Genomic DNA, 19896 nt, shown 5'->3' on the forward strand with positions numbered 1-19896 from the left:
GGGTGGCACTACCTGACAGGCAACATACTTATTGTTATTTATGGTGTTGCACGTACATGAGCCACATATAGTGGTCTGACTGGCTGTACTCTGTACTGTAGGAGAGGGATATAGGACAGCTTGTATCTATTGTTGAACAAGGCTGGTCTCCTGAACAGATTGAGTAACTTCCAGTTTTCTCTATGAGAAGAAGGCTCATCCCTTTGTTCCAAATAAAACACACATTTTGACCTGTAGAGATACATATATTAGATATATTATACATATGTTGTATTTTATTCTGTGTTTTGTTGTATTTTATTCTGTTTTGTTGTATTTTATTCTGTGTTTAGACCCTCATTGACTGTGCTTTGTTCCAGCCCATGATTGTTATGCTAGGGTATAACGTTGCTGAGTTCACTCTGCCTAGTGTCTCCCAAGAAACAAAACCTTATCGACTGGACCCTCTCACCTGCACTGATTTGTTCCTCATGCAGGCCAAGTAATCTGATTTGTCTACTACCCTGGGATGGGTGGGCCATGCTTTGGCTAACCACTCAGTTGTCAACAGAGATAAGGGGTGCATTGGAGAGCATCAATATTGGGCAGTCGCTAATCAGCAACTTTCAATGTGTGTTGCATTATGGGGATAAAAGTTATTGAACTACATCTGCATGAGCGTTACAAGAACCACATGATCGAGGGTCATGCAGTTTTTGATGTTTGCTGCAAGTTTCTGCAATTGTTCCTCATCAACAGCACCTTGCATCCATCGCCTACATAATGGCCGTGATCGAGGTCGAGGTCGACTGCAGACTGATTCATGTATCCATCATGAATTTTATGCTCTCGAACACAGTCAATGAGAGGCACAATTGTCTACCAATAACTAGGGGGTTTGCTCGACCCATGTGGATGTGACTGAAACAGAGCAAACTTTCTTGCGAGATTTACAAGCTATGACAGATTCAAATAAGAAATCTCTCTCGCCAACCATTGTGATTTCCCGTTTGTGAGTGTGTAAGGATAATATGAAGGTTAGAGAAGAGTTTATTTTGACATTCTAACAAAAAACTCTTAGAAACAATGGAAGCATATTACCACTGTGAGCCTTGCTGTTAGAATACAACTAACCAGCAACTTTTTGTTTCTCCCTTGACTGCAACAGCCTGCTTTTGACTGCTGTCAATGCTTTAAGAAAGCGCCCAAAGGTTACCAAGAGTTACCGAGTGAGTCGTTCCCACCCGAGTTGTTCCACCCCAGTGTAAGCATGCCACGCCTACACACATGCACGCATGCACACACACTAGTGGAAACGCACGGACTGTGTACAACGCTAGTCAGTAGGGAAGATAAAGATGGAGGCGATTTTTCCTCAAATGCCTCAACACAAATAAATGCTAAGGGCAGCGGTGGTTCGTTCGGTTTTCCTTTTAAGGAAGTTTTTTTTAGATCCAATCCGGTTGGAGGACTATAGACACAATGCAGAGCCTTCAGATCCAGGACAAACGTCTGGGGAACACTGCATAGATATTACATTATTACATTATTACATTACATAAAACAAGTGAAAGGCATGGCAACAGCAAACAACTCACCAGGGTGTGAGCTTTACTTGAGTGGAACCTTTCATTAGCTCCCCTGTCTGTAGCTGCGTCATCATAAAACCTCCCAGAGCAACGTGGACCACCCAAAACAAGTTCTGCCTGATCTGTCCATTTTCATCTAGCCCTTTCTATCTTCCATGCCTCATTGTCAACAAACGTTGGCTGAGAACATTCCATGTATTGTACTTTAGATTATATCTTTAAGTGAAAATGCCAGAGAAGCTGGTGTTTGGAGGATATATTGGTCAGATGGAACAGAGTAAATAGGCATTTTAACAATATAGATTTTTTTAGCTGGTGGTAACTTGTGGAATAGACTCTGTCTGGAATGTGGTTTTAACCAATCAGCATTTAGGATTAGACCCACCCGTTGTATAATTGTCATTAAAACACCTTCACAGATACAAAGTAACAATCACAAATTAAACTTGAAGGGATGTCACACTACAATGGTTCTGAGGATTTCCCCTTAGAAAGAAATAGAATTTGTTCACTTTAAAACACACTCATATCTGTAGTTTACAATAACTTATACTCATTTTGCCCAGGTGCCATACTGTGTCTGGACACTAGGGAGAGCCACCCTGCTAGACAGGCTCTACTCAGTTTAACACTTTTACATATAGTGGTTCCTCATCTTAGAAAATACATTGTTTAAGAAGTTGTCTTCTATCTGAGGAGTCAAGCAAACAAGTTTTGCAATATGGAAGTAGTAAACTGTTTATTAATCAATTAAATCAAAGCTCATATGACCTGGTAGTGTGTAAACATGTTGTTCCACGCTCTTACATAAGGCTTGGCTAATGTCCCATCGCTACATTTTCCTGTGTGTTTTCATAGTAGCTACAACAAGGTCTTTGACAATTGTTTTGCATAGAGAGACAGCGTGGCTGTGCTTGTGTTTGGGTCTCCATTATTTTCTATAATTTCCTCTCCCTCATCCCCCCCTCCAGTTCCCTTGCTCTCTTTCCCCTTCCTCCCTCCCTCTTTTCCTTAGCATACGCTTAGCTCTGCTCTTTCTCTCTCCCCCCAACTATTGCTCCTCTGTAAAGAGGGTGCAGTTTGTGCTAGAGGCTGCATACGACGCTCCCTCTCTCTCATTTTGTCTCGTTCTTTATATCTTTGTCTGTATTTATATGCCTCTCTTTTCTCCCTCATCATGTTCTCTCACTTTCTCCCACTTTTCTCGCTCTCACTGTTTTTTAGTCACTGCAGTTCAGATTCCTAAGCAGTGAGTGTATCAGACACACCCTACTGCTGCCAGACAGACAGACCTTGCAGTAAACCACCTCCGCCCAGACTGCTTTGGCTACACCAATCTCTATTACCATCAATTATATGTCGATTACCTTCACTCCACATAGGATTTGGTCCTCTGTAGCTTAGTTGGTAGAGCATGGCCTGGCAACACCAGGGTCGTCGGTTCAGTTCCTGCTTAGGCAACCTATATGAAATATGTATGCATGTAAGTCTGCTTTGGATAAAAGCGTAAGCTAAATAGCATATAATATTTTATTACTTTATCATCATGGGCAATTCCACAGTAACAGTTCAGATGTTTCACTTTAAAATGTATACCAAACAAAAAACATTGATTTTAAAGTTTAACAAAGCATACAACTCAACACACAATGACTACTTTTAACAATACACAGAACATTTTACAAAAGCACATTTACTGGAATAAGTGTTTAGGTGCAAAGTTTGGTAACAGAATTTCGTTCAAATCTCCCTCAGTTTTTTTGTGTCCACGTTTTCCAAAAACTTAAATATCTGCTCCGAACTAAGATTCAACGATGTCTGCAGATAGAATGGTGTCAGCTATGACATGACAAATGGACTTTGAAAAAATATATATTAGTCATTGAACTACAGTAAGTGAATTGGATTTACACCCGGTAACAGAATTGCTGTAACGAAATGACATCATGGGTCCTTGATCTGTACTACGCAGAAATGCATAAGTATGGATATGAATGTCATTCTCTTCATGGTGATGTATCCTAAATAGGTACACAAAGGTGTAAATATGCAATATCCTACTTTGTGCATATTTCAGTATTATTCTAAACACTGGCTATTATTTTAATGAACTCTGTTCCAAACAAGACCAAATTTGGTTGGTCCGGACCGGACCAAATCGTAACCAAGTTTCACAAGTTTGGACATCAAAGTACAGCATAGTAGAATACAGCACAGCACATAACAGTAAAGTAGATTAGAGTTCAGTACAGTACAATACAGTAAAGTAGAGCATAGTTCAGTACAATACAGTACCTTATCGTGTACTCAAACCTTTTAAATCTGACCCAAAATCAAAGCCTTTGCTGTTCCTTATTTTTAGGAAGGAAAATTGTTTATATATATATATATATATATATAGTGTAACAACCCTGGGTTTATAAGCGCGGAAATCGAATCTGCCGCACGAGCATGCTTTTGCGGTACAGTCGATAGCGCGCCGGACCTCGGGCTAGAAGGTCGAGGGTTCGAGACCTGCTCCCTGCTGTTTCATTACAATATATATGCCTTAATTATAAATAAATAAATAAATAGACTCTTAGCTCTCATTTGACACCCAATTTGACATGCTCCCATGAACTTCACGTTGCTGCTCATGGGACCTTTTACCTGGAAGTGACCTCATTACTTGTTTCTACATCTAGGCTGTTGTATCTGTATTTTTGTGCTGCCGCGCCTACCGCCATATCAGCACTAACACCCAGTCAGAAGACCCAGCCCAAACTTTCCCTTACAAATGGAAACTGACGGGTCTTGCTTGTTTTTCCTGGCTATCCTTGTGAAAGGAGGGCAGTGTCCTCTTTCGACCAATCAGGTCCAGGCTGCGTCACTTCCAGGCTGCGTCACTTCCTTGTTGGAAAAGGGGGTGGGGATTGAACAGAATTGACCTGTTTTGTGTGTCAGTCGTATACTTCATCCAAAGTGAATCAAAAATAACCTGGCCTCGGGACAGTTTGGGATTACCCAGATAAATACAGGATACACTCAAATCTATGGTATGTACCTAAACACAGTTTTTCAGTGTGTGTGTGTGTTGTAGTTTTCTCTCTTGGTGCCAGCCCTATCGATTTAGTTTGTGGCAGACACTTCTGATGAGTGACGTTCTGTTTTATCTTTCATGAGCAGACATATCCACCACATATGTTACTTAAATCACTCAGATGAGACCATGGGCTTCTGATCTGTACATGTCCTTTACATGTTATCGAAGAAACTTGGCAAAGAGCTCAATACAGCTGGACGTCACTTAGGGGAAAATACAGAGATGGATATGCATTGCTTGGAGGCAAATTGCTTAGTCATTCAATTAAACTCTAGCAGACTTGCTGTCATCAGAGTGCTACTGAAGGTGTACATATTGTGATCTGTTAGTGAGATTTTATTTACACATTTACACTCAAAAACATTCTCAACATTCACAGAAATTCAGACAGGGCAGAGACAACTGGAGCCTTTGAAACTAAGAGCGAGCATAATTGTATTTACACACACACACACACACAAATTCTGACTGTGAGCCAGTTACCTTATTGCTGATGTGACATTTTGAAGTACGAGACGATCCATTGTGAATAATAATATTAATATTAATTATGCTTATGACAACAGGAAGTAGGGTGGTTATAATCTGTGAAACGTTCTAACCGGAATCTGTTCCAAAAACTTCGTAAAATAACAAGGTTGCCAACAAACAACGCATACAAAGTTGTATAGCGGCAGAATAAAATACTGGGTAGGGAGTGGGCAATTTTGTTAAGTTTTCACTCACCACGTTTATTCCGAAAATTGTCTGTCCTCACTCTGGTAGCCTATGGACAAACATTAAGAATAAGCAACGTGGTGAGTTGATGCCTATTCGGCAGCTAGTTAGCTAGGTGAATTGATCATGCTACTTTTGTATGCGTTGTTTGTTGGCATACTTGTTCTTTTTTGGAACATTCTTGTTGGAACGTAACACAAATTATACCCACACCAGGAAGTATACTGTGTTTGACAGAGTCAAATATTACTGAATGACATCTTTGCAAGACAAAGCATACGTCCAGGCAGTCATGGGCCGTGTCATGAGCTCTCTCATGTTGAATGCATGTGACCATAGGAGTGCATTCTAGCCATTGATGTCTATTTTCCAATTTACTCCACTATTTACATTAGCGTAGCTATAACACCAACCAACTAGTATATGACACAACAAGACATCATTGTCCCTAAATAGTTTAGCTAGGCCAGGACTTTGTAGCCTACGCTGGTTAGCCAACTCCTTTGAAATCACTGTAGCAGCTAGCCATGTTGTGATTAGGTTTTGGGTCAATTTCAAAGTAATGACGTACATTGTGCCCAGGTTAGCCAACTGCTTTGGAATTGTAAATGTAACCTATATTTAACTAGGGAAGTCAGTTAAGAACAAATTCTTATTTACAATGACGTCCTACCCCGGACGACGCTGGGCCAATTGTGGGCCGCCCTATGGGACTCCCAAACACGGCCGGATGAGATACAGCCTGGTTTCGTACCAGGGACTGTAGTGACGCTTCTTGCACTGAGATGCAGTGCCTTAGACCGCTGCGCTTATTGTTTCTAGCTACAGCTTATTTGGAAAGCATTGTGTCAATTCACACCGGTTCACACTGACCGTGGCTTGTGCAGAAAGTAGCCCATCACAACTTTTTCCAACTGATTTGTTGTGTCGATAGCACCTGCTAAATTCAGGGCATTCAGAAAAGTAGTAAAACCTTTTGTAGTTCTAGATGGCTAACGTTATATCTTTCAAAAAAGCTGTGGTAGAAAGGATTATCAATACATACTGAGCAGCTCACATTATTGACAAAAGCATGCTACATGGCAGACCAATCCAAACTCAGCTCCCTGGATGTCCAGCTCATCCATTATCTCAGCCAATCATGGCTAGCGGGAAGGTTCCTGACTTTTTCCGTGGCTAAACCAACTGGGCTTGTAATTTAACAATTGTATTCGTATTTACAGATTAAATACAAGTTGAAAGTGAAAGTTCAGAGAAGACATTTCTGCCCAAAAATGCCTCTCCTGTGAAGTAGTGACGTGCGACATATGCCTAGCTTCCTGAAATGGTTCACAAATATTTTCAGTTTTGAGTAAATAGTTTCCGTTGCAAACATTTGACTTATGACTACACACCAGGTGGCAGTATGCACCCTTTCAGTTTGTTTACCAAGACCATAGAAGTAGAAGAAGAAGAAAATGTACTACTTTAAAATGGAGATGGCCTCAATGTCGCTGCCCAGGCTCTCACACACGCCATAATGGGACCGATACAATGTTACGTCCTATAACTATCTCTATGGAACAACCCTATTTCCTACCAGTTACAGACTGACGTGACTATATTATTAACGAGGGCCAGGACAACACCAGTATCGCAATAGTTTTTCCATGGCAAAAATGAAAACACGAAGCAGATCACATTCTTTGCTCCTTTAATAACCTGCTGTATATAAAACATTGTGTGCTATAGCTTGGAAAATAATTCAATGTGACTGGATGACAAGATAATGATGATTGTTTCCAACATTAGGGCTGTTTTCCTAAGGATGTTAAATCCACTTCGAGTTTTGTTTCCTTGCCATGATACTAACGAGTATCTCTACTGGTATCGTCCCGGCCCTAATATTACTCTCAGCAGCCCATTGGCTCCTGAGCAGCCCATTGGCTCTTGTGTCATGCTGGCTGCCCCTGTATTCAGCAGTGGTGCCCTCTTAAACGTTGCTCTGACGTTTCTGTGCCACCATTTCATATACACTCTCCTCGGGTGTGGCTATGACTCTGACATTGTTTTGAATGGAGGGGTGTGTGTGTGTGTGTGTGTACGTGCGTATAGATAGGCAACGGTTTAAACTGGTTTCAGGGTAACTGGTCCTTAACACAGCCCCATGTCTATTTTGGCCCATGGTCACTTTTTGGTTGCGGGTGCCGGTAGCTCCCTGGCTTCCCAGAAGCAGTGTCACTGTCACGCTGATATTGGTGTCTAGTTATCAGCTGGAACTGTATGCTTGTTGTTCACTGGTTGCTATCCACAGTAACTATAACCCTTAGCTTTACACTGCGGTTCACTACTGTGTGTGTGTGTATGTGTGTGTGTGTGTGTGTGTGTGTGTGTGTACTTGTTCATCTGTTCGTTCACCCGCACCCGCCCGCAATTGCTAATCACCCTTCAGCAATCGCCCGACTACATGTGATTTAAAGTGAAAATTTGAGGCTGCTAAAATAGAAAATGAGCTGTACAGTCAGATGCCGGAACAATTTTTTGACAGGGGGTGTGGGATTATTTCTTTTTTAAGCCTAATTTAGATAAGACTATGTTTCTGCTCATAATTTCCGACATTTGGTAGACTATTTGTTAGTAAACTTGTCTATAATTCGATCACAGGTGGCCGGTGGCACCAGAATTGGGGAGGATGGGTGGTTGGAACTAGAGGTCGACCGATTATGATTTTTCAACGCCGATACCGATACCGATTATTGGAGGACCAAAAAAGCCGATACCGATTAATCGTCCGATTTAAAAAAAAATAATAATAAAAAAAAATTATTTGTAATAATGACAATTACAACAATACTGAATGAACACTTATTTTAACTTAATATAATACATCAATAAAATCAATTTAGCCTCAAGTAAATAATGAAACATGTTCAATTTGGTTTAAATAATGAAAAAACAAAGTGTTGGAGAAGAAAGTAAAAGTGCAATATGTGCTATGTAAGAAAGCTAACGTTTCAGTTCCTTGCTCAGAACATGAGAACATATGAAAGCTGGTGGTTCCTTTTAACACGAGTCTTCAATATTCCCAGGTAAGAAGTTTTAGGTTGTAGTTATTATAGGAATTATAGGACTATTTCCCTCTATACCATTTGTATTTCATTAACCTTTGACTATTAGATGTTCTTATAGGCACTTTAGTATTGCCAGTGTAACAGTATAGCTTCCGTCCCTCTCCTCGCTCCTCCCTGGGCTCAAACCAGCAACACAACGACAACAGCCACCATCGAAGCAGCGTTACCCATGCAGAGCAAGGGGAACACCTACTAGAAGGCTCAGAGCGAGTGACGTTTGAAACGCTATTAGCGCGCGCTAACTAGCTAGCTATTTCACATCGGTTACACCAGCCTCATCTCGGGAGTTGATAGGCTTGAAGTCATAAACAGCGCAATGCTTGACGCACAACGAAGAGCTGCTGACAAAACGCACGAAAGTGCTGTTTGAATGAATGTTTACGCGCCTGCTTCTGCCTACCACCGCTCAGTCAGATACTTAGATACTTGTATGCTCAGTCAGATTATATGTAACGCAGGACACGCTAGATAATATCTAGTAATATCATCAACCATGTGTAATTAACTAGTGATTATGATTGATTGTTTTTTATAAGATAAGTTTAATGCTAGCTAGCAACTTACCTTGGCTTACTGCATTCGTGTAACAGGCAGTCTTCTTGTGGAGTGCAACGAGAGAGAGGCAGGTCGTTATTGCGTTGGACTAGTTAACTGTAAGGTTGCAAGATTGGATCCCCCGAGCTGACATGGTGAGAATCTGTCGTTCTGCCCCTGAAGGAGGCAGTTAACCCACCGTTCCTAGGCCGTCCTTGAAAATAAGAATGTGTTCTTAACTGACTTGCCTAGTTAAATAAAGGTATATATAAAAATAAAAAAAATCTGCAAATCGTCGCCCAAAAATACCGATTTCTGATTGTTATGAAAACTTGAAATCGGCCCTAATTAATCGGCCATTCCGATTAATCGGTCGACCTCTAGTTGTAACAGAATAAATGGAATGGTATTGAACACATCAAACACATGGTTTCCAAGTGTTTTTTTACCATTCCATTAACTCTATTCCAGCCAATATTATGAGCCGTCCTCCCCTCAGCAGCCTCCTGTGAATTACATGCATGCAGCTTCTCTTCTGTTATTAGCCTACTTATTGCCATAGAAGACAAAATAAATCCTTGCCCACCAGAAAAATAGGTACATCAATGTACATACATCAATATAATTATTGTTTGAATTTAGTTGACATCAATGAAGTTCTCTTTCATCTCTGCTTCTCTCACACAGCAAAGATGTTTAGGGACCAGGGAGAAAATGCAATAACAAACGGAAAGGTTTTCTGTGCAAAAATTCCAGATGGCAGTTTTAAGGGAATTAAAAGCTGTGAAAACGACCCAACATGTTTCTGATAAGATTTCCATTCGGCCTGGATGCATATTTTATGTGGTTGAAATACTATCAGCTTTTATGATGCTGATAAAGATAGCACCGCGATCTTTACATTTGGTCCCTAACCGCGCATTCATTCTCTCATTGATGCTGAAAAAATGTATTATATTTCTCCACTCCTGTTCCCGAGTCAATGTACATTTGGTGTATAATTTTACTGCAAGAAATGCTTAATTCTGCAGGAGTTAATATTAAGGCTACGTTATAGACCTACAGTCAGTGTGCATTTGTTAGTTACTGTTCCATTTAACCAATCTGAACATTAGTGTACCATTGACGTCCCATCTTGTGACTGTCAAATTTGTACAGCGCCTCACAATCATCACACAACATCTTTATCCAACATTAGGCTACTGTTCTGGCCACCTTTTCTTTATTTTCAACTCCATTTAGCAGATTTTCTCGTATTGAATTAAACTCCGACATTGTACTTTTTTGCCTCAGTGGATCAACGTAATTTTTTTCTGCCCAAGTTCCCAAAAGCATTTGGCGTGTATTTGCCGCGCGTACAGTTAGGCCCTAAAGCTTAGGCTTACACACTGACGCCAGATAAAAATAATGAAAGAAAATCTTCAAAGTAGCCTATAGATATGAATGATACACTTATGGATTTTCAATGCATTGTTTTCTCTTTATTCAAGTCTGCCCTTCATTCACACAATATTTCATGACCCTAAACCCGCCCGCGGAGACTCCAGGTTATGAGTCAACCTGCGCATCACTAGTATGTACGTATGTATGTACAGTGGGGCAAAAAAGTATTTAGTCAGCCACCAATTGTGCAAGTTCTCCCACTTAAAAAGATGAGAGAGGCCTGTAACTTTCATCATAGGTACACTTCAACTATGACAGACAAAATGAGGAAAAAAAATCCAGAAAATCACATTGTAGGATTTTTTATGAATTTATTTGCAAATGATGGTGGAAAATAAGTATTTGGTCAATAACAAAAGTTTATCTCAATACTTTGTTATATACCCTTTGTTGGCAATGACAGAGGTCAAACGTTTTCTATAAGTCTTCACAAGGTTTTCACACACTGTTGCTGGTATTTTGGCACATTCCTCCATGCAGATCTCCTCTAGAGCAGTGATGTTTTGGGGCTGATGCTGGGCAACACAGACTTTCAACTCCCTCCAAAGATGTTCTATGGGGTTGAGATCTGGAGACTGGCTAGGCCACTCCAGGACCTTGAAATGCTTCTTACGAAGCCACTCCTTCGTTGCCCGGGCGGTGTGTTTGGGATCATTGTCATGCTGAAAGACCCAGCCACGTTTTATCTTCAATGCCCTTGCTGATGGAAGGAGGTTTTCACTCAAAATCTCACGATACATGCCCCCATTCATTATTTCCTTTACACGGATCAGTCGTCCTGGTCCCTTTGCAGAAAAACAGCCCCAAAGCATGATGTTTCCACCCCCATGCTTCACAGTAGGTATGGTGTCCTTTGGATGCAACTCAGCATTCGTTGTCCTCCAAACACGACGAGTTGAGTTTTTACCAAAAAGTTATATTTTGGTTTCATCTGACCATATGACATTCTCCCAATCTTCTTCTGGATCATCCAAATGCTCTCTAGCAAACTTCAGACGGGCCTGGACATGCACTGGCTTAAGCAGGGGGACACGTCTGGCACTGCAGGATTTGAGTCCCTGGCGGCGTAGTGTGTTACTGATGGTAGGCTTTGTTACTTTGGTCCCAGCTCTCTGCAGGTCATTCACTAGGTCCCCCCGTGTGGTTCTGGGATTTTTGCTCACCGTTCTTGTGATCATTTTGACCCCACGGGGTGAGATCTTGCGTGGAGCCCCAGATCGAGGGAGATTATCAGTGGTCTTGTATGTCTTCCATTTCCTAATAATTGCTCCCACAGTTGATTTCTTCAAACCAAGCTGCTTACCTATTGCAGATTCAGTCTTCCCAGCCTGGTGCAGGTCTACAATTTTGTTTCTGGTGTCCTTTGACAGCTCTTTGGTCTTGGCCATAGTGGAGTTTGGAGTGTGACTGTTTGAGGTTGTGGACAGGTGTCTTTTATACTGATAACAAGTTCAAACAGGTGCCATTAATACAGGTAACGAGTGGAGGACAGAGGAGCCTCTTAAAGACGAAGTTACAGGTCTGTGAGAGCCAGAAATCTTGCTTGTTTGTAGGTGACCAAATACTTATTTTCCACCATAATTTGCAAATAAATTCATTAAAAATCCTACAATGTGATTTTCTGGATTGTTTTTTCTCATTTTGTCTGTCATAGTTGAAGTGTACCTATGATGAAAATTACAGGCCTTTCTCATCTTTTTAAGTGGGAGAACTTGCACAATTGGTGGCTGACTAAATACTTTTTTGCCCCACTGTATGTACTTACACAGTAATTATACATTACCCCCCTGCCCTCAGAACAGCCTCAATTCATTGGGGCATGGACTCTACAACTGTGGTTCTCAGCTGGTGTTGCCTCGGTACCCAAATTTAACCAGGTTGTCTCAGTCGTGATCCAATATTCAAGATTGTTTTTATTTGCCAAAATGGAATCTGGAAAATTATTTTTAATGCTATGTTGATAGTAAATTTACCAATCATATGACAAGGGAACAACAGTCCCACCTTATCATTGTCAATAATAATTAAATTTTTCCCATATTCTTGATGAAGAATGTGAAGCGCACTGGTTTGATACCAGAAAATCAACCAAATCCACTAAACAACACTGCTAATAATTCTAAATTGAAAATACTGTGATTGAAAAAATATATATATTATTAAAAAATATAGGTTCATTAACATGTCTACACACGTTCTACCTGAACGTGGAGAATTTTTCATTAAAATATATATTTTTTTACTCAGACACACGCAGCCCAGTAAAAACCTCCCGTGACCCACCAGTTGAGTATTGCTGCTCTGCAAAGTGTCGAAAGTATTCCACAGGGTTACTGGCCCATGTTGACTCCAGTGCTTCCCACAGTTGTCAAGTTGGCTGGATTTCATTTAGGTGGTGGACCATTCTTGATCTACACGCTGTTGAGTGTGAAAAACCCAGCAGCGTAGCAGTTCTTGAGAAGAAATCATGGTAAGACTTGAGCATCCAGGTATAATGCATTATGACTTGTCATGACCCCTTTATAATGTCATATAAGCATCTCATAATGACCCGGACAAAATAACAGCCAGTTTGAGACATTTGATCAATTATAATAACATATACAACCTTGTTATAACACATTACTAAGGCTCATACACAAGTTATAAAGCATTAGACCTGGATTTTGTGTTACTGAAATGATTCTATCTGTCATGTACTGAGTGTGTACAAGAACAGTTTATTGACTGTAAACAGTGGCCTGTCATGGAGGCTAGCATTTAACATGTTAGTCTTGGTTACCTCAGACCTGGTGACTTTGGAATGAGGAATGTAGGAATGTTGCAATTACGTTGGATGCAGATTACAGAACGACCAATATGGATTTTTTTAGGGCCGATGTCAATAACGATTTTTGGGGGTCAAGGAGGCCAATGGATGATATTTTAGGCTGATATTCAACATCATAATATATATATATATATATATATATATATATATATATATATATATTTTAATTACACTTTTCCAGCGACAGCCATGTATGCATTAATGCACCAATTTTAAAATCAAACAATGTTTTTATCAAAGTAGAATGTAATCTAACTTCATAACATAATGTTAGTACTTTTATTTGAATGGTAAACTCTTGATTAACTGGGTCAATAAAGATGGCATAGGCCTACTCACAATACAGGTGGATGTATATTCAATAGGAGTGTGTGCATGCATTGAGGTATTGAGTCTATGGTGCTACAGGTGATAAACAATCTGTTTGCCTTCCATTGGGACTTATATTAGCCTACTGATCAATACATTTGCATAGAAACGTCACTCCAACATGTCATGCCTGTATGACATCATACTGATTAGAATTACAACCAATCCAAAACTACATAACCTTATCTGAGGGTAAAACATGGTTTATTTTGCTCACCAGATTCTGATCAAGTGTTCCTCCAGCTCACCTGAGACTCACCAAAAGTCTCAGTGTTAATCTATCTATCTGCGTCAGAGAACGACCAAGCTCCATTTCGGGCTGATGTTGGCCTTTTCTAATCTATCAGCCCACTACATAGCAAAACTACTGGTATGCCAGCCACCACTCACCGCCTGAGCACTACACAATGCAGAATGTCTAGCTTGGAAAATCAGCAGCAAACTAGCTCATTCTCAAAAAGAAAGTTGCAGTATTGCACCACATGCACCAATTTTGGCAACGAGCCATTTGACTTGAGGTGTAACGCTAGATATTATACTGGAGTGCTGATCTGGCCAGCAGCAACTGTATCTGTAAATTGAAAGTTTATTGTCGAAATATATATATATAGCATATAAGTAAAGACCGGCAATAGGTTTAGCTATCTAAGAATCTTCCTGTATGTTTATGGACCAAGAAAGCTATAGATCAGCGTGAATGTGTCGTGAATCGTCGTTTCATCTTTTTTAGAATAAAAAAAATATACGATCACGGAAAACAAAAACTACTACTTTCAGAAGCATCCGTGATCACAAGTCATGTAGTTATGTTGGACTCCTTTGCATTGAATTGGTGTTCTTTTATATTCTCAAACTAACAGCAGTGCTTACACAGTAACAGTGTTTTGGTACTGTCTGATTAGCAACGATAGCGGTTTTGCTACTATTTGTTTTGATGGAATAATGTCTGGTTAGCTAATTGCTAATCAATAGTCGTGTTTTTCTACTTTCTGATATGCAGTAGTACAGACGTTTTGTCACTTTGGTTATGGTAACAATGTTTGGCCTTTAACATCAGTAGTGTTTTAGCAGCAGTAACAACAATGTCTAGTCAATAAAAAATGTGAATACTGGGTTAGACTAATGAAGTATGCCTACCTTCAATAGTTGAGACTCAGTCTCCTATCACAATCAGCAGTAAAAGTGCCTGCTACTGGCATTTTATGACACTGTTTAGGTTGGAATCTGATAGTTGCATTGATGTGGTTGGCTGGTTTCACCTGTACTGTCACGGTTGTCACGGAGACGATGCCTGAGTGCATGCTCTTATGCTGACTGGTTACCTGCCCTGTATTCTCTACCCTCCCAATGCATTGCGTGGTTCTTCATGGGTGTGTGTTGTAAGATTGATTGTTGTTAATCTATCTGCCTCTAATATAGTGTCTGGGTAGTTAGGTGAGCTAGCCTAACCTGTCTAGCTAGTAGTTACCCCTCAGAGCCTGGTACCTCTCTAGGTTTCTTCCTAGGTTCCTAGTTTTTCCTAGCCACTGTGCTTCTACATCTGCATTGCTTGCTGTTTGGGGTTATAGACTGGGTTTCTGTATAGCACTTTGTGACATCTGCTGATGTAAAAAGGGCTTTATAAATGCATTTCATTGATTGATAGTTAGCTCACCAGAGGTGAAAATGCATGGATATTGGCCAAGTGTGCAATGTAAATAATAATAATAATCTTGTTTTGTCTTGGGGGAATAAATAAAACCTAAATGCTGTTCATCATTACCGTTGTGTAGTGAGTCCAACTGATCTTTCACTTGACTTGACAAATACGTCTTTTGAGCGTGTACTTTTTGACACTGAATAAAGGGTTTGTGTTACATTAGAAATGAGAAGTGTGGTTTGTTTTTACACACACAAAAAAAACACTTCCTGTGTTGTGTGCTGTTGGTTGAAAGACAAGATGAGAAAGCTGGCAGTGAGACTGCCATGTTCCTTGGCTGCCATGATCAAATGACTTCAAGTGCAGCCAAATAAATGCCTTTCATAAAAAATCTTTGTTTTGTGTTTGTTTTCCACCTCAACAAAGTATTTGTTTTTATCAACCATAGTCTGCAATTCAATTTAAAGTAAACATGGGTAATATTTCAACAGCATTTAAATAGAGGTCTCTGGGATATTTTGTCAACATAGAGATAGACACAGATAGAATTAGTATTATCTCTTTGGTTTCCAAAAGATGAGCCAGTCAGTATGCCCCTGTGCCACGCCAAGACACCGCCCTTTCTTTGTCTATCCTGTAATTTGCCTGCAGATTCTGGTGTGTTGCCTAGCGCCCAAATATTTATCCAAAAGGAGGGCATCGTGACTCGTCAGCCTACTTTCCACCCCTCCCTTGCTACTTCCTCCAAACCCGAGTGGGGACTTGTTCCAATATTTTAAAGATGCATCCTTCCTTCTTTCTTTCCTTCCCTTCCTTCTTTGATGTTCATTACTGATCATCACTAACTGATCAACACACGATTGGGCTGGTGAAAAACAGCAGGCTGTTAACCATGATTTCACTTATCTAATCTTGAACAAATCAGTGATTGCCTCAAGGAAAGGAGGGAGGAAAGCATTTATAAGGTATTTGAACGTGGCCTAGGCCAAATTTGTCTTAGTATTGGCTGAAGGGCAAGGTCACTGCCTTGCTAAAGCTCTTAACCATGTTTCAACAAGGTTTTTGTCAAGTGTGTCAACACCACTGTCCTCCCACTGGACATAGTTTAAGTAATATCGTCAGAGTGAACAACAGTAATCGTCTCCAAGTAGTGTAGTATGGCAAAATAGTTTGTCTGAATACTATAGTACAGTATTACACTAGTAAGAATTTAGTATGCAGTTTGACTAGTAAGACCACAACCTCTCTGTCACACGAACTCGCTCTCTCAATCTGTCTCTCTGTCTGACTGTCTTTATCTCCCAGCCATCTCTCTGTAACATGTAGAATTATTCTGAGCCGGCATGACTGGTTGGTTCGCTCTGAAACTTAAAGATACAGTACTTTTCAGGGCATGACACACTCACACACATTCTTGGGAATAAGAAATACATTCTGCTAGCCAGTATGGGTGGAGAGGGTGTAAGCATCTTGCCCTGTGGCTCAACACCACTGAAAGGGCACTGTTTAACATACTCCACCTTGTTTCTGCGTTTCTCAAACCTGCAATGTTTGTAACTAACTATCACTGCTTCAGTCACAATGTGTACATTCCATATACAAAACACAGTGGGAAATGAGATCCACCTGGTTATGTAATATTATGAGAAACGGCGGTATAGAAGTCCTTAGACAAACTGTTTTGATCAAATTATATGGCACATACACACACACACACCAGTGTTTCCCCTATATTCATTTAGCAGCAGTGGCCCACCGCTAGTGAATATACGTAGAATCATTGGTCATTTTATCAATGGAACAGGATTGCTACATGTGATGTTTCTCTTGTCATGGAGAATGTGTTTGAGGAAATGGTACTGCATCATTCATTATTTTCTCTAGACATTTGAGCAGCATGGAATGTTTTTTTTTCAAGACAGGATTATGCATTATGGTATCAATGATTCTGACAATGATCAAGTCTGTGTTTTCTACTATGAGTGATAACGATTCCTGTTATTTATTTATTTTTCTCTCTCTCCAGTCGCAGCCTAGACAGTACTCACCCACTTCAGTGGCACAGGTTGCTGTGAATCCAGCACAATTTGAGGTAATGTCAACACACACATACACACCTCTTCCTTTGCTCAGTCCATAGCCTGCAGTCACCTTTTCTTTGGGATAGGTCTTAGTCCAATCTGGCTTCTAGTCTATTTGACCCCTTCTTTGGGCGATATTTGGTACTGTTAGTGTCTTTCCTGTTTCAACAGAGTAGTGTTGTTCAGTGTGGCCTAATCAGGCAAAGGATTGGTCACACCCAAATCTGCAGGGAGTGGAACTAGTGATGCACCGATATTACATTTTTGGCCGATACCAATATCCAATATTTTCCTTGCCAAAAAACAATACTGATAACAGATATTACATTTTTTGTGTGGCCTTTTAAGCTTTCTAGTACGGTTAAATAGTTAACACACACACATGGACGCAACAGTCTAAGGCACTGCATCACAGTGCAAGAGGCGTCACTAATGTCCCTGGTTCGAATCCAGGCTGTATCACATCCGGCCATGATTGGTAGTCACATAGGGTGGCGCACAATTGGACCAGCGTCGTCCGGGTTTGGTCGAGGTAGGCTGTCATTATAAATAAGATTTTGTTCTTAACTGACTTGCCCAGTTAAATAAAAGCTACACACACACCACACTGACCAAAAAGTTATTTTGTTGGCATTTACGTATGTCCCCATTACCAATAAAACAATCAAAACCTATTTATTTCACTTACTTGCTGTGCTGTTTTGTTCATTTGTTTAGTCGTTTCATTCTCAACCAGGATTTCTATGGAACGCCGTTTGGGTCTTTGGATGTCAAAAAAGATACACTTAGATTTTTTTATTTTACCTTTATTTAACTAGGCAGGTCAGTTAAGAACAAATTCTTATTTACAATGACGGCCTAGGAACAGTGGGTTAACTGCCTTGTTCAGGGGCAGTACGACAGATTTTTACCTTGTAGGCTCGGGGATTTGATCCAGCAACCTTTCGGTTACTGGCCCAACGCTCTAACCACTAGGCAAGTAACACTATTTGACGTGCCAAATTAGCTTGTTGACCAATCAGGACCTGAATATGACTGCACGTCACATAATAATTTAACGCGTTCATACATTTTTTACGTAGTTATTACACATTGATTACACTATCACTCGTATTTCATATGTCTCAACGATTCATCGATACGTATGCAATGATAATGGTAAAGTTGTCTCGTGCACCTACAGTGCTGGTCATTTAAAAAAAAAAAAGATAGCTAGCTCATGGTTGCAAACAATGTTCTTCCCCAAAAACATAGCAAAACGACACATGTTTCAGTATCTATAGTTAGCTACTATATAGCTAGGTGTCATCATCTTAAATAACCCTAATTTATAAGACCACTCTTATTTGATTAATGGTGGTCGGACCCATCTATGTGAAGCTAGCCACAATAAGGATTAGCGACGATAGTGGACTTTGCAGTTAGCCTTCAAGATAAAAGTATTGAATAATTCTACTACTTTTATTCATTTGCATCACTGTCAATTACATACTTTTTTTTTGAAGGCAAACCACAAATTCCACTATTGGGCCTAATCCTTATTGTGGCTAGCTTCACAACACAACTTAGTCCGGTCCAGCCTCACTAGCCAGATGAAGCTAGCTGGCTGCGTATAATGTTAGCTTTGGGCAACAGTGTTTAGTTTTATTTATTTATTTACTTCACGTTTATTTAACCAGGTAGGCCAGTTGAGAACAAGTTCTCATTTACAACTGCGACCTGGCCAAGATAAAGCAAAGCAGTGCGACAAAAACAACAACAGAGTTACACATAAACAAACACAGTCAATAACACAAAATAAAAGAAAAATAGAAAAATCTATGTACAGTGTGTGCAAATGTAGAAGAGTAGGGAGGTAGGCAATAAATAGGCCGTAGAGGTCGAAAATAATTACAATTTAGCATGAATGCTGGAGTGATAGATGTGCAGATGATGATGTGCAAGTAGAGATACTGGGGTGCAAAAGAGAAGGAGGATAAGTAATAATATGGGGATGAGGTAGTTGGGTGTGCTATTTACAGATTGGCTGTGTACAGGTACAGTGATAGGTGAACTGCTCTGACAGCTGATGCTTTTCGTTCCATGCAGCTGATGCAATTCATTCCAGTCATTGGCAGCAGAGAACTGGAAGGAAAGGCGGCCAAAGGAGGTGTTGACTTTGGGGATGACCAGTGCAATATACCTGCTGGAGCGTGTGCTACGGATGGGTGTTGCTATGGTGAACAGTGAGCTGAGATAAGGCGGGGCTTTACCTAGCAAAGACTTATAGATGACCTGGAGCTAGTGGGTTTGGCGACAGATATGTAGTGAGGGCCAGCCAACGAGAGCATACAGGTCGCAGTGGTGGGTAGTATATGGTGCTTTGGTTATAAAACGGATGGCACTGTGATAGACTACATCCAGTTTGCTGAGTAGAGTGTTGGAGGCTATTTTGTGAATGACATCGCCGAAGTCAAGGATCGGTAGGATAGTCAGTTTTACGAGGGTATGTTTGGCGGCATGAGTGAAGGAGGCTTTGTTGCG

At 40.4% G+C, this 19896-nt stretch overlaps 1 protein-coding gene across 44 annotated transcripts in view; it reads left to right on the forward strand.

Moving 5' to 3' along the window:
- Positions 1-19896, forward strand: part of cast (calpastatin) — a 74858-nt gene that overhangs the window by 25931 nt on the left and 29031 nt on the right. For 35 of the 44 annotated variants that reach the window (XM_071336478.1, XM_071336483.1, XM_071336495.1 and 32 more), the window contains exons 2-3: positions 1148-1243; positions 17319-17384. In XM_071336478.1, the coding sequence (XP_071192579.1) occupies positions 1148-1243; positions 17319-17384 (162 nt within the window). Of the gene's footprint in view, positions 1-1147; positions 1244-4464; positions 4604-17318; positions 17385-19896 lie in introns of those variants that run through there. The other 9 variants (XM_071336451.1, XM_071336481.1, XM_071336470.1 and 6 more) reach the window with 3 other exon arrangements.

Source organism: Salvelinus alpinus, chromosome 12, assembly GCF_045679555.1.
Source record: "Salvelinus alpinus chromosome 12, SLU_Salpinus.1, whole genome shotgun sequence".
Classification (NCBI taxonomy): Eukaryota; Metazoa; Chordata; class Actinopteri; order Salmoniformes; family Salmonidae; genus Salvelinus; species Salvelinus alpinus.